The 16,410-nt window shown below is 25.3% G+C and overlaps 3 protein-coding genes across 3 annotated transcripts; all 3 read right to left on the minus strand.

Annotated features, from left to right (window-relative positions):
- Positions 1-5,603: 5,603 nt before the first annotated feature.
- On the minus strand, positions 5,604-6,145 carry LOC145069319 (major allergen Pru ar 1-like). The gene is made up of 2 exons (XM_079016253.1): positions 5,962-6,145; positions 5,604-5,890 (listed from the first exon to the last, which is right to left on the minus strand). Exons 1-2 carry the CDS (start codon positions 6,143-6,145, stop codon positions 5,604-5,606), a joined length of 471 nt encoding a protein of 156 aa, XP_078872379.1.
- Positions 6,146-9,128: 2,983 nt separating this feature from the next.
- LOC145069327 (major allergen Pru ar 1-like) lies at positions 9,129-9,750 on the minus strand. Its single transcript, XM_079016260.1, has 2 exons — positions 9,567-9,750; positions 9,129-9,494 (listed from the first exon to the last, which is right to left on the minus strand). Exons 1-2 carry the CDS (start codon positions 9,748-9,750, stop codon positions 9,208-9,210), a joined length of 471 nt encoding a protein of 156 aa, XP_078872386.1. The 3' UTR covers positions 9,129-9,207.
- A 5,687-nt stretch (positions 9,751-15,437) lies between these two features.
- Positions 15,438-15,980, minus strand: LOC145069336 (major allergen Pru ar 1-like). Its single transcript, XM_079016269.1, has 2 exons — positions 15,797-15,980; positions 15,438-15,724 (listed from the first exon to the last, which is right to left on the minus strand). Exons 1-2 carry the CDS (start codon positions 15,978-15,980, stop codon positions 15,438-15,440), a joined length of 471 nt encoding a protein of 156 aa, XP_078872395.1.
- Between the last annotated feature and the right edge of the window lie 430 nt (positions 15,981-16,410).

A 16,410-nucleotide genomic window follows, 5' to 3' on the forward strand; every position in this document is an offset into this window, starting at 1 on the left:
TTTGGCACGTAGTTTTTGGGAGCTTCTAGCTTCTAGCTTTTAAGAAAACGCTAGTTAAAAAGAAAAAGTCTCGTTCGACGACATGAACGTTTATCTTTTAGCCTAAACAAAACGCTCCAAAATCAAAAGCTACATGGAGTAGCTTTCAACTAAACGCTCCAAAATCAAAAGCTACCCGCTAACCGATACCAGTTACCCGCTAACCGCTACCAGCTACCCGTTAGTTTTGCCGAATACGCCCTTAATCAAACATTGATGATTATAACTCAATATTTAATATAAATAAACTCTAAAATAAAATCAACATAATAATTTAAATTCTATTACAAAACATTTTAATTTTAGAAAAAGTTAATATTCGAACATTAAGTGTCCCTTAAAATGTCTATTTTAGAAGATTTTAGTCTTTAAAGTAAATTTATTTTCAAATATTGATGGTAACTTAATCAAACATTGATGGTTATAACTCAATATTTAATATAAAATAGACGAATACCCGCGCGTTACTCATAATACAACAATATATTAGAATTTTTTACAAATATATTATTTTTAAATATGTCAATAATGTTGTTGTTAACCCTTATATAATAAATCTTATAATAAGTTAGTATAAACAATGTTTGTTTTGAATTATATAATAATGTAGACATCTTTTAAAATTTTATAATCTCTCGACGCCTCTACATAATCATGAATAAAATTAGATATAAATATAGTTTAATGATATTTATAGTTGTTGTTATGATTAATTAATTTTAAAAAAATTATTTGCTTAAGATTTTAAATTTTGTCATTGTAATTATTTAAAACATCAAACATTGTTTTTGTTTTTAAAGGTAACAATATAATTCTATGTATATAATATTACTTTTAACTATTGTTGTGTAAGTTATTTAACATAACATATTTAGAAACTCTTAATTCTTTTAATTTGGTTTTAGAAATTGAACTTTTTAAAAAATCATTTGATGAATATTGTTAGTTTCTTTAATTGTAATTATTTAAAACAACAACCATTGTTTTTTGTTTTTAAAGATAACATTATAATTTTTTATATAATATAACTTTTGACTATTCTTATTTTAAGTTATTTATAAGCTACTTATTTGAAAATTCTTAATGATTATAAAAAATAGTTTCATGTTTTTTTTTTTTGTTAATCTAGGATTAGAATTTAGGTTTAACGCTATAATTTATAACTTTTAACTATTTATAAAATAGTCTATCAAGTTTTTTCAAGTTTAACTGAAATTTTGATTTAAGTTAATCGCTTAACATTATAATGAAATTAATAATTTAATTATATTGCATAAAATCATAAATTATACAAAAGTGGTGACTTTAAAATGAAAATTGTTCACATACGACAACCTATTTAAACTAATAAGTTAACTATAATATATTAAAAAATTAAGGTAATAATTTTATAAATAAAAGTAAAAATATGATATTTTAATGTTTTTGTTTAGTTAATTTATGATTAGAATTTAGTTTTTACATTAATTTAACATTATTAATTAATACATAATAATTATTAGAAAGAAATTGAAAAGTCATTGAGGTCTCAAATGCATATAGTGCAAGTAAATAAGTTTCTTTTATACTAGACGAATTCCCGCACGTTGCGCTGCACAGGTTAAATATATATTGTTAAAATATTGAAAAATATATGTTTAAAATGGTTATTTATTGATATTAACTTTAACATAATATTTTTACACTAATTTATATATATAAGTCTCAAACAATTTTGAACAATATTATTCATTGACGTTGACCCACCTTCCTCAGTAATAGAATTATCGATAATTATCTATTTAGTATTATTTATAACAAATGTTATGATAGATTAATTTAAATTTTTTACTTATGCGACTATTTTCTAATTTCAATAATGATGCTCATTTAAAGTACAATTTATTTGTAGCTAAAGTTATGTTATTTTTAATTTAGTGCTATTATCATTTAAAATTATTGTTCATTAATTTTAAACCACTTATTACTATTAATAGTTTAAAGAAGACTTTTAAGAAACACTTAATATTATTATTCAAATATGAAACATATACTAAATAATAAAGTGATAAGATTGACAATTAGCATTTCAAAAGAGACTTTCATGGATAATATGAAATATCCATGATTTTTATAATTTAGCACTTATTATTATTAATAAGTGAAAGAAAACTTTTAAAAATACTTATTATTATAATTAAAATGTTAAACATTTACTAAAATATAAAGTGATAAGATAGACAATTTGTATTTTAAAAGAGACTTACCTGGATAATATTGATAATATGACATATCCATGATTTGTAATTAATTATTGCTTTGAAGCAACACAAATATACAAACATATATACAATATCTAATTAAATAATATCTATATCACATTCCATAACCTATGATCGACAATATGAATCTACTATAATTTACATTAAAATTTCAATCACAACATACAATGATTATCTTAAAAGAATACTTAAATCAAGAAAAAATATATATAAAAAAGTATTAGATATAATAAACTTACAAATTAAAAACTTTAAACTAATAACATGACTCGAAAATGGTCCAAATGCCTCAAACCAACACAAAAACCTTTAAACTTGTTTTTTTTTTTTTTTTTTTGTAAATTTTATATGTGATTTGTATTTGTGTGTCTACTTAAAGAGATTGATCTTTTTATAGTAGATTATCCATTAATTGATTATTAAACATATTATATAAGTTATAAAGCCTTTGAATAGTTAATCATTATTAAGATACTTTTGAGTGGTATTCCTTCAAATAGGAGGTTTCAAATGAATATTATTTGAGTAAAAATGCATCTTCTATAAGCTAACAGACGAATGCCCGCGGGTTGCGAATAAACACCTATACAGTTGAAATCTTTACAAACATATATATATATATATATATATATATATATATATATATATATATTAAATATAATAATAATGTTGTTGTTAAATTTGATATAATAATTTGTATACTAAATTGATATAATATATTGATTATTTTGAATTGTATGATAATATATACATCTATTATAATAGTATAATCTCAACCGTTTGAATGACTTCTACCCGCGGGTTACTCATGAATAAAATTAAATATAATATATGGCTTAATGTTATTTTTAGTTTTTGTTATTGTTAATTATTTTTTTAAAATTTATTTTCTTAACGTTTTAATTTCTATCATTATAATTATTTAAAACATCAGAAATTGTTTTTTTTTATTTTAAAGGTAACAATATAATCATTTATATAGAGTTATTTTTAACTATTGTTGTTGTAAGTTATTTTAAGCTACTTATTTGAAAACTTTTAACGATTATACAAATATCTTTAGGAAATATTTTAGTTAATTGATATTATAATTTAGTTTTTGCATTTAGCACTCTACAATTTATCACTTTAACTATTCACAAAATATTCATTGGGTTTTTTAAGTGGAACTGAAATTTATATTTAAGTTGATACTGTAATGTTATATATTTAAATTAACAGGTTTAAGTATTTTGTCAAAACTTTTCCAAAGTTGTAGCTTTAAATTGATAATTGTTTACATACAACAACATATTAAATCTAATAAATTAAGTATAATATTTTAAAAGTTAAGACATAACTTTATAAGTAAAAGTAAAGATATTATTTTAATATTGAAATTTAGTTTATTTATGATTACACTTTAGGTTTGATATTTATTTAACCTTATTAACCAAATTATAAGCATTATTAGAAAGACACTGCAATTTATCACTTTAACTATTTACAAAATATTATTTGGGTTGTTTAAGTTAAACTAAAATTTATATTTAAGTTGGTCCTGTAATGTTATATTTAAGTTTATAATTTAAATATTTTATACAAATTGTTCAAAAGTTGTAGCTTTAAAATGATAATGGTTTAGATCCAACAATATATTAAAACTAATAAATTAAGTATAATATGTAAAAAGTTAAAAAAAATATAACTTTATAAGTAGAAGTAAGTATTTTCTTTTAATATTGAAAGTTAGTTTATATATGATTACACTTTATGTTTGATATTTATTTAATCTTATTAACCAACTTATAATCATTATTAGAAAGAAAATAAAAAGTTATGGAAGTTTCAAATGAATATAGTGAAAGGAAAATACATGAGAGTTTCAAATGAATGTGGTGAAAGAAAAAATGATTCCTTTATAATATGATATGATATGATTTGATGATAATGATATAGATATAGATAGATATAGATGAACTCTAAAATAGAATCAACATTATTATTAAATTCTATTACAAAACATTTTAATGTTAGAAAAAGTTAATATTCGAACATTAAGTGTCTCTTAAAATGTGGGGAAGTTATTAGCATCAAGTTACATAAACACCAAATCTTTTTTAGTTTACACAACAAATTCATAGTAAGCCAATAAATCTTGAATTCTCTTCATTATTTCAAGAAACACTTTTTTTGAGTCGAATTTTATTTATGGTATGATGTTTATGTCAAGAAAACATTGTGAATTATTAAACATTGTGAATGAAGGATGATGTGGGTTGTATTTATAGGTTGAAATGGGCAAGAGTATTGTGAAGTTGTACTTGGTGCAATTTTAATTGTACATTTGCATTGACAAAAGCAAGATCAACATTCTCATTCTTGTCCAGATTTGCAATGGGCTTTAGCTGCAAGAATATACCATACGAGTCAAACGAAATTGAGTATAAGTCGCACGCTTTGGTGTTAGTGTTTTTGGTATTGGTATATGCTAATATGTCTATTAAGTCCATTTTATTGGTTTTTATTTTGTTCTTTATTGGTCTCATGATTTTAAAAAGAAAGGTAAGTTATGTAATAAACGTAAATTAAAATCTAAAAATTGTAAAAATAAATATAAACAAAAAAAAATTAAAAAAATAAAAATAAACAAAGATCAACATAAATATAAAGTGATCAAAATGTGCTTACATGGACGCCATGTAGGAATGAAAAGTGGTTTTTTTTTGCTATAGCATGTCATAACGTGAAATGAAACCACATGATAGACACGACTATTTGTACAAATATATCATATAGTGCTTTTAGTTTCTCTTATTATCTTAGCAAATTATCAAAACATAAAAGATGTTGAGCAAGACACAAATTTATACACCGAATATGAAAAATTGTACCATAAATTAATTGGTGGTTTTACCGTCGTACTCGATCTTTCTTATATGATTATATCATATTTATCTTATTGGTTGTTTTTAACATTAAAAATCGGTTTCCATGGTTTTCAAACTGAACCAAACTGATATGCGGCTTGATTTGGTCTTCAGTCGGACCAAAAAAAATTTCAAACTAAAGAAGCAATTGACATGCTACCCTGTGTCTTCTTACAATCAGTTTGGCTTTACTCATAACACCAAATCTTTCTTGGTCTACACAACAAACTCATAATAACCATTAACCTCCCAAATCTTGAAGTATCTTCATTGTATCAAGAAACAATTTTGTCAGTAAAATTTTATTAATGGTGTGATGCTTATTTCTCAGAAAATAGTGGGAATCTTAAAAACACAAAACATGGATACAACACAACATTAAAAATAGGAATCTTTAAACATATGCATCAGAGTTTTTGAGGAGGTAGTCTTCCACAACCTTGTAAAGCCCTAAAACCTTTTCTTTTCCTGCATTTAGTTCTTCTTCCTTAAGCTCAAAATCACCATGAGTGTAAATAGTTGTGGTCATTTTTGCAACGGTGCCATTATCAGGTGAACCCTCAAACTTAATATCATATGACACCTTCTCGATCTTGTCTGATATACCCATACCTTCAATCAAACTATACTTGTATGTGAATGTCTTCTCATTCACTTCATCTATTTGATGTTTCACATAACCTACATACAAGGATTAAATTAAACACATTTTCGGACCATATTAATACATATTGGATTAAGTATAACTTTACCTCCGACAAAGTTAATCTGCTTAATGCTTCCGGCCCCACCATCACCTTTGATAAATTCAATGCTTTTGATTGCACCTGGCATGAGTTTTGGCATCAAAATGTGTGAGTCGAGAATTGAGGCTTTGAAAATTCTTGCTGGAGGGATTGTTGAAATGTGTTCATCGGTATATGTCAAGACACCCATGGTTTTTAAGGATAAAAAATGGTTAAAATGGGTTGATTCGAGTGTTTTGGATTATGGAGATTGAATGATGCTATGGGTTGTATTTATAGGTTGAGATGAGTAGAGGATTGTGAAGTTGTACTTGATGCAATTGTAGTTGTATATTTGCATTGACAATGGCAAGATCAATATTATGTTACTTGTCCACATTTGAAATGGGCTTTAGCCGCAATAAACCATTACTATAGGAATCAAACAAAATTAAGAATAAATTTCATAATATTAGTGTTAATGTTCTTAATCTTTCTATACATCCATTTTATTGGCTTTAATCTTTTGTATGTGTGTATGGGTGACCTTTCTAAAATTAAAAGTAAGAGATGTAATCAATGTAAACACAATTATAATCTTAAAATTAAAAAAAAAAAGATAATTTAAAAATAAGAATTAAACAAAAAATCCACATAGACATATTATGATCAAAATGTGCTTAAGTTGACGTCATGTAGGCATGATTTTTTTTTTTTGCTATATCATGTGATAATGGTCGATTGAAATCTAAAATCAATTTTCTAAATGTACTGGTAAACACTTATTTATTAGAACACTAGGTGTGAGACCCGTGTATTACATGTGTTTATTAAAAAAATATAAAGGTGTAAATATTTAATATTTTTTTAAATAAATTTAAAAAAAAATAAACGAAATTGAAAATAATTAAGTAATTTAATCTATATTGGTAAAAAAAACTATTGACATATAAATTTTGTTGAGTATGAATGTGTAAACATTAGCAATTATTTACAATAAACTTTCGAAATGAATGTTAATCATAAATTTCAAAAAAAAAAAATGAATACAATATTATATGTCTTATTGTTAAAATTATCGTTATTATCTAAAGACTTGTTTTATGTAAGAGACTTTTTTTTGTAGAAATTCCTAATAAACTTTATGTTAATAGTTTTAGGTGTCGTTTTAAAAAAATGTAAAATCTTATAAGATATTTAAAAGATATTGTTACTTAAATCCTTCCTAATAAATAAAAATAGTTTTGCCACATGTCACTCTCTCATTAACTTGGACACATGTATTTTTTGGTATTTTTGAATAGATGTTTTTTTCATGTGTCATTTTCTCATTGTTTATCTTTTTTTTTTAATTAACACATCATATTTACACCTCAATTAATAATTGCCTTATTTAAAAATAACCATTAAATTACAATATTAAAACTCATATACTATTGAATATGTTTCCTTTTAAATTCAAATTTTAAATTTAAATAAATTTTTGTTTAAACCTTCATATTTAATTTTTTTTTGTTTTATCCAACCCGTATAACATACGAGTCACACAACTAGTTTATATATATATATATATATATATATATATATATATATATATATATATATATATATATATATATATATATATATATATATATATATCCCTCAAAAATGTCAACATGTACATTTATAAAAACTTAACTATACATGTGTATATCATTTCCTTATTCCACTAAAATATCTTCAAATTTCCATCTATACATATACACGTTATTTTAAATAAATCATCAAGTCTACCTTTCTCAATTTACAAAAAATGGTATAGTTGATGCGTATAGAGGCATAATTTTAGGAAGTAAATTATGGTGGAAGAGTTTTTGTCAATGTTTTAAAAACCGGTTTTTTAGTTGAACCGGTATGGTGACCGGTCCCCGGTTCAACCGGTTTAACCGGTTCGACCGCCGGGTGAATCAGTTTCTATATTTTTCATATTTTTTTTCTATTTTCCTACACTTACATACATATAGAAATTATGAATTTGATATTTACAAGTTCAAACATTAAAAATACACATAAAAATAAGCTGTAGATGAATCCAAATACATTAAATAATACATAACCATAAGTTTTAGTGTTTTTACATCAATCTATATACGTCAAAAAGAAAATAAAATATAATACCGAAACTAAATATAGTTTTTGATGAATAAAAACACATCAAAATTTTTTATAACATTTACCATATGTTTTTATTTAGAGAAAACTAAATTGATTTGAAAAAAATCATCAAAGTTTATTATGTAAATTGTTCTTTTTCATGTGTTTTTATTCGTTTTAACCGGTTCAACCAGTTTATTTTGACTGGTCAAACCGGTTTTTTCTAAAAACCGGTTGGTTCAATCTGGTTCAGAAATCAATGTAAAACCGGTGATAGTTGAACCGCTCCCTCTCCCAGTTCCCGGTCCAACCGGTTCGACCGGCCGGTTCAAACCGGTTTTTAAAACATTGGTTTTTGTTAAAAAGTCTTAACAAACTTTATATTAATACTCTTAGGTGTCATTTAAAAAAATCATAAAAAATATTAAAAAAAATTGAGTGTTGTATGTGTTACATTACATTCTAAGTAATCTTTTAAACAAATTCACACTTCCATCTATTAAGGTATTTGTCTTGTTTATTATTGTAATATAATCCAGCGACTGACAAAAAAAAATTACAAAGCTAACATGAAAGCTTTGGCTGTTAGTAATCACATCTCGTAACTGCCAAAAGGCAGAACTTTGGACCCATTATCTCTCCACCTTCACAAATATCTAAATTGATTATTTCTTCGATACCTATAAGTTATATAAATTTGATACAATATAGTTTCCTAATTCGTTATCAAGGTTGTTGGTTCATGCAAGTTTACAAACTTATTTTAAGAGGCTATACTTATTAGAAAGTTGTATTGCAGAATCTAACAATGCACCAATGTTTTAGGCACTTCAAAGTGGTTATGTATTTGTCAAGATAAACATCAAATAAGCTTGTAAACATATTATTAAGATTTCTTTTCTTAGTTTTTTGCAAATGAGGGGTGTTCCTTAGTTAGATCTAAGGTATCAACTATATCTTCTATTAAGATTGACACCTAAAATATTTATAGTCATATTTAGAGCAACGATATACACAAATCATCAATTTTCTTCGTTATATAAAGTACTTTTTTGGCTAAAATTTTATTAATAGTGCAATATTTATTTCTCAGAAAACACAAGGAATCTTAAAAATATCAAACACATATGTGAATCTTCAAACATATGCATCAGGGTTTTCAAGAAGGTAAGCTTCCACAACCTTGTAAAGCCCTAACACCTTTTCTTTTTCTGCATTTAGTTCTTCTTCCTTGAGTTCAAAATCACCATGGGTGTAAATAGTAGTAGTCATCTTTGAGATGGTTCCATTATCAGGTGTAGCTTCAAACTTAATATCATAGGACACCTTTTCAACCTTGTCGGATATGCCCATACCTTCAATCAAACTATACTTATACGTTAATGTATTTTCATCAACTTCATCTACCTGGTGTTTCACATAACCTACATACAATTTTGAAATTAAACACAATTATTTCACCATATTAATAGATATTTGATCAAATATAAGTTTACCTCCTGAAAAGTTAGTCTGCTTGATGCTTCCGGCCCCACCATCACCTTTGATTAATTTGATGCTTTTAATAGCATCTGGCAAGAGTTTTGGCATTAAATTATGGGAGTCGAGGATTGCGGCTTTGAAAATTCTTGATGGAGGGATTATGTTAGTGTGTTCATCGGTATATGTTATGACACCCATGGTTTTTGAGGATTAAAGATGATTAAAATTGGTTGATTTTGAGTGTTTTTAAGAATATAGATGGTTTTCAAGGCTAAAAGATGAGTTTTATTTATAGGTTGAAATGAGAAGAGTGTTGTGGAATTGTTATTGTACATTCGCATTAATAAGCAAGATCAACATTCCGTTTCTTGTCCACATTAAGAAACTTAATGTATGTAATAAATATAAAAAAGATAATCTTGAAATCGATTAAATAATAAACATGAAACTTACGTAATAAATGAAAACAGACTTACATGGGTGTTATATAAGCATGAAAAGTAAAAAACTGGTTTTATTATTAGCTATAGATAGCGTTGCACAGTGGCAAGATTGTCGTTACTAGAATTTTCAAGAGACTTAATCAAACATTGATGGTTATAACTCAATATTCAATATAAATAAACTCTAAAATAAAATCAACATAATAATTTAAATTCTATTACAAAACATTTTAATGTTAGAAAAAGTTAATATTCGAACATTAAGTGTTCCTTAAAATGTCTATTTTTATATGATTTTAGTATTTAAAGTAAATTTATTTTCAAATATTGATGGTAACTTAATCAAACATTGATGGTTATAACTTAATATTTAATATAAATTAGGCGAATACTCGTGCGTTGCGCAAAATACAACAATATATTTGAAATTTTTACAAATATATTTTTTTTAAACATGTCAATAACGTTGTTGTTAAGTCTTAAATAAAATATTATAATAAGTTGGTATAAACATTATTTGTTTTGAAATATATGATAATGTAGACATCTTTTAAAATTCTATAATCCCAACCGTCTCAATCACCACTACCTGCAGGTTAATCATGAATAAAATTAAATATAAATATAGTTTAATGATATTTATAGTTGGTGTTATGATTAATTAATTTTAAAAAATTTATTTGCTTACGATTTTAAATTTTGTCATTGTAATTATTTAAAATATCAAACATTGTTTTCGTTTTTAAAGGTAACAGTATAATTTTGTATATAATATTATTTTTAACTATTGTTGTTATAAGTTATTTAAAATAACGTATTTGAAACTCTTAATTATTTTAATTTGGTTTCAAAAATTTAACTTTTAAAAAATCATTTAATGAATATTGTTAGTTTCTTTGATTGTAATTATTTAAAACAACAACTTATTTTTTTTGTTTTTAAAAATAACATTATAATTTTTTATATAATATAACTTTTAACTATTCTTATTTTAAGTTATTTATAAGCTACTTATTTGAAAATTCTTAATGATTATAAAAAGTAGTTTCATGGTTTTTTTTTGTTATTTAGGTTTAACACTATAATTTATAACTTTTAACTATTTATAAAATAGTCTGTCGAGTTTTTTCAAGTTTAACTGGAAATTTTGATTTAAGTTAATCGTTTAACATTATATTGCAATTAATAATTTAACTATATTGCATAAAATCATAAATTATACAAAAGTTGTTACTTTAAAATGAAAATTGTTCACATACAACAACATATTTAAACTAATAAGTTAACTATAATATGTTAAAAAGTTAAAGTAATAATTTTATAAATAAAAGTAAAAATATGATATTTTAATATTGTTGTTTAGTTAATTGATGATTAGAATTTAGTTTTGACATTAATTTAACATTATTAACAAATATATAATAATTATTAGAAAGAAATTGTAAAGTCATTGAGGTTTCAAATGCATATACTGCAAGTAAATATGTCTCTTTTATATATATATATATATATATATATATATATATATATATATATATATATATATATATATATATAAAGTTTAAAATAAAATCAACATTATTATTAAATTTTATTACAAAACATTTTAATGCTAGAAAAAGTTAATATTAGAACATTAAGTGTCTCTTAAAATGTCTATTTTTAGAAGATTTTAGTCTTTAAAGTAATTTTATATTCAAATATTTTGTAATATTGATTATGGTTTATAAGTTTATTGATTTTTTTTCTTATATTAAAAATTTAATTATTAGTAATTATATTTCAATTCAAGTATAAATATCTTGAGAATTTGAAAAATCTATACTAAAATAGACGTGTCAAATCTAAGAAATGAAAAATGACATATTGGCCTAATGATATATTTCAAATTTACTCATTTAGTCTCTTAACTTATTTGCTTTATGAAGAAATAAACTTTGAAGTGACATGTCTTTTTACTCCCTCTAACCTATATTAGTCGGTCTCTATGCCACTTAAGCATTTTCCATTTAAAAAGTCAAAATCACATTTTGACCATTTGTTTGTTACTAGATCGACGTCTCCTTCTTCCTGTTCTCAACTTCAATTGATAACCATCAACATAAATGGTAGATTGATAGGCGTCTTGAGCCTAAGAACTATATAACGGGTCTTGGGCTGGACCAAGTTAATGTTTCTTTTTTTGTTTAAAAAATTATTAGGAAGAATATTTAGCAATCTGTTTCCTCTAATCGAACAAATATTTTATTTTATTTATTATTATATTCAACAGAAAAAAAACACTAAAAACTCTCTTCGTTTCGTAGATATATTTTGGACTTTTGTCATTGATATTGTCATCGTCCTATGAAATTGTGGGATATCTTTGGTTTCTTGTTCCTTTAAATTAGTAGGGGATACTGAAAAACCTTATGCTATTGCTTCTTCTGTTATCTCATACTCAACCTTTTCAATTTAACCCAAATGGGCACAAGTGATACCGGTTTTGTAAAAATCAATCTATACAACTTACTTGGTTATCTTTAGGTGCTTAATCTCTAGTTAGACTATTAGTGAGTAAGTAGGATTCTATGGATTTCTAAGACCTCGAAGAGTTTTTAGATTGATACAATGAAGAATTCGAGTCCTTGAATTTAAGGATGTAAAGAAATTAGAGAACAATTTACTATTCGAATATGTTTCAAAGTTATTATGAAAAAAAATGGTAAATCGTATCATTCGAGAGGCCTACAAATCAACTTGATAAATACTTGTACTTGTTGAATAGTTAACTTGTTTTATTTTATTTTTTATTTTATTATTCACTTGTGTTTGCTATGATATTGTTGATAATTGATTTTCTTAAAGTTATGTGCTTTATAATTTAAATAGAGTTGTTTATTATCTGTAAAATTAAATTATTTTAAGTGGACAATTTGGATCATCCTATGCGATTTTTAAATAGGGTTGTTTATTATCTGTAAAATTAAATTATTTTTAAGTGGACAATTTGGATCACCGTATGGGATTTAAAAATTTATTTGCTTTACAATTTTGATTCCTTTAGATAAAACCAAATTTATAATTTGCATTTCAAATAAACTTTGTTACTAAAATAAAAATTATCATAGTACAAACAAACTGAATAATAACTACTTATTTAATTTTTTCTTATTTATTAACTTACTAGTTGTGAGACCCATATATTATATGAGTTAATTAAAAAAAATTAAATATAAATGTCAAAATATTTAAGAGCTTTGAATTCATAAAAATATAAGAAAAATAATGAATTATTATAATGGAAATGTTTTTTTATCTTTTAAATTTAAACAAATAATTTAAATAAATAAAAGAAACTAATGAACATTAATTTTGAAATTAAAAAGTAAATTCATTAATAAAATTGATATAAATTTATTATTACATTTATTGCAATTATTATATTAAATTATTATGTAAAATTTAATAAAATAGAGAAACTTATAAAATGATATATGACAAATTAAATGAGAGTGTAACAAATGACAAAAAAAAACTTACATTTATTAGAAATGATAGAATTTATTTTTGTATAAATCTTAAATTATATATTAGTATTTCATTGAAGCTGCTTTCTATAATTTATATTAGAAGGACAAAAGCTCAATGGACTAAAAGGCAAAACCCCAATAGCCTTAATATTTTGTAAATAACCCAATACTCAATACTAAATTCGTTAAAATCATAAATAAATTTTAAAATTTATGTATGATTTTAACGAATTTAGTATTGAGTATTGGGTTATTTACAAAATATTAAGGCTATTGGGGTTTTGCCTTTTAGTCCATTGGTTCTAATTACGCTTTAATGAAGTTTGTACTATTTGAAATTATATTTTGAAATTTGCAATCACTTTCGAATCACTTAATCAACCAAGATAAATCAATCACAATGGTATATGATGTATCTTCTTGCAACCTCTTCCAAAAACATGTGAACACATTGCCCCAAACACAAAATACAACATATTTTAGGGATAATGATTTAAAAAGGTAATATATTTTTCGATTTGTACACATTTGGTCACTGAGTTTTTTTTTTCATCCACATTTACCCCTTCAACTTGTTAAACTGTACACATTCAGTCCTTATGACCGGTTATTCCAGGTTAGCTGAGAAAAATGACTTAAGAGGGTAATATATTTCTCATTTTGTACACATTTAGTCCTTAATATTTTTGTACACATTTAGTCCTTCATATATTTTTTGTTTCAAAATAAGTCAATTTTGTTTTTTGTACTCATTCAGTACTTATGAATGATTTCTTTAGGCTTTTTCTCACGACATCTTACGTGGGACAATCATTGATAAAGTGTGTGAGGCTGTTGATGTTTATGTGCAAGGTCTCATTTTCACAACCATAAATTTTCATTTTTAAATAACACAAAAGTCCCTAATTATAAATCCATTATTAAGAAAAAACGTTTATTTCAAAATACATTTATGGAAAATCAGAGTAATATAAGAAACGCGAAATCCTCATTACTGTTGATGAGTGTGTACAGTCATGCCTTCGCCTTCCCACGATCAACGATAGAACCTGAAAACATAAACAATTGGGTAAACATAAAGTTTAGTGAGTTTCCCCCAAAATACTTGATACAACAAATGTATTATCATGCATAACGAGCGCACACTCATCAGACTGGAATACCTTTACCCAATCACTCATCAGACTGGAATGCCAACATGCAACAGATCCAATTACTCATCGGACTGGAATACTTAGGGTTTGTCGGCATGTCGCCTTAACCCAACCGCTCTTCTCGAGCCTCCGTGCCTACGTCTTACAACCAACCCGCACCAGGTATCTTGGCCTACAACATATATCAGGACCACCTCAACCTATCCCACCACCATATGGCTATCCTACGTAAGATGTCGTGAGAAAAACCTAAATAAATCATTCATAAGTACTGAATGACTACAAAAAATGACTTATTTTACAACAAAAAAATATTAAAGACTAAATGTGTACAAAAATATTAAGGACTAAATGTGTACAAAGTGAGAAATATATTACCTTATTAAGTTATTTTTACCGGCTAACCTGGAGTAGCCGGTCATAAAGACTAAATGTATACAATCTAACAAGTTGAAGGGGGTAAATGTGGACGAAAAAAATATCAGTGACTAAATATGTAAAAATCAAAAAATACATTACCTTTTTAAGTCATTATCCCCGTCTTTTTTCTGTTTAAAATGGATGTAGGCTATATTCAAGCACAAAATCTATTATGGACTTCAACGACATACTCATAATAATTCATTAACCTTCTGAATCTTGTATACTTTCCATTACATTAAGAAACACTTTTAGGAGTCAAATTTTATTAATGGTGTAATATTATTTTCTTAGAAAACATTAGGAATCTTAAAAATGTAAAACAAGGATACAACACAACATTAAAATGAGAATCTTTAAACATATGCATCAGGATTTTTGAGGAGGTATGCTTCCACAACCTTGTAAATCCCTAAAACCTTTTCTTTGCCTGCATTTAGTTCTTCTTCCTTGAGCTCAAAATCACCATGGGTGTAAATAGTTGTGGTCATTTTCGCAATGGTGCCATTATCAGGTGATCCCTCAAACTTAATATCATAAGACACCTTTTCAATCTTGTCTGATATACCCATACCTTCAATCAAACTATACTTGTATGTGAATGTCTTCTCATTCACTTCATCTATTTCGTGCTTCACAAAACCTACATACAAGAATTAAATTGAAAACAATTTCTTTGACGATATTAATACATATTGGATGAGTGTAAGTTTACCTCCGACAAAGTTAATTTGCTTAATGCTTCCGGCCCCACCATCACCTTTGATAAACTCGACACTTTTAATAGCATCCGACAAGAGTTTTGGCATTAAAATGTGGGAGTCGATGATTGAGGCTTTAAAAATTCTTGATGGAGAGATTGTGGAAGTGTGTTCATCGGTATATGTTAAGACACCCATAATTTTTTAGGCTAAAAAGATAGGTTGAGAAATGCTAATTTCGAGTGTTTTGGAGTATGGAGATATTGTTTTAGGCTAAAAGATGGGTTGTCTTTATAAGGTGAAGTGAGTAGAGGGTTGAAGGTGTACTTGGTGCATTTGTGATTGGACATTTACGTTGGCAATATCAATATTCTGTTAGTTGTCCATATTTAAAATGGGCTTACGTGCAATGAAGCAGATGAATAAAACAATTTTGAGTATAAGTTTCAACAATTTTTGTATTAGCGTTAGATCCATTTTATTGCTTTTTGCCTTATTTGAAATGGGCTTAGGCCTTTAGGCGCAACCGTTCAAATACCATCAAGTATTTAATCCCAAAAAAAAACACTAAAATCGGCTTATCAATTTAAATTCTAATACAAAACGTTTCAGTATTTGATGAAGAGAA

This window comes from Lactuca serriola, chromosome 1 (genome assembly GCF_051521515.1).
Source record: "Lactuca serriola cultivar US96UC23 chromosome 1, Lser_US96UC23_V15, whole genome shotgun sequence".
NCBI classification, from domain to species: Eukaryota; Viridiplantae; Streptophyta; class Magnoliopsida; order Asterales; family Asteraceae; genus Lactuca; species Lactuca serriola.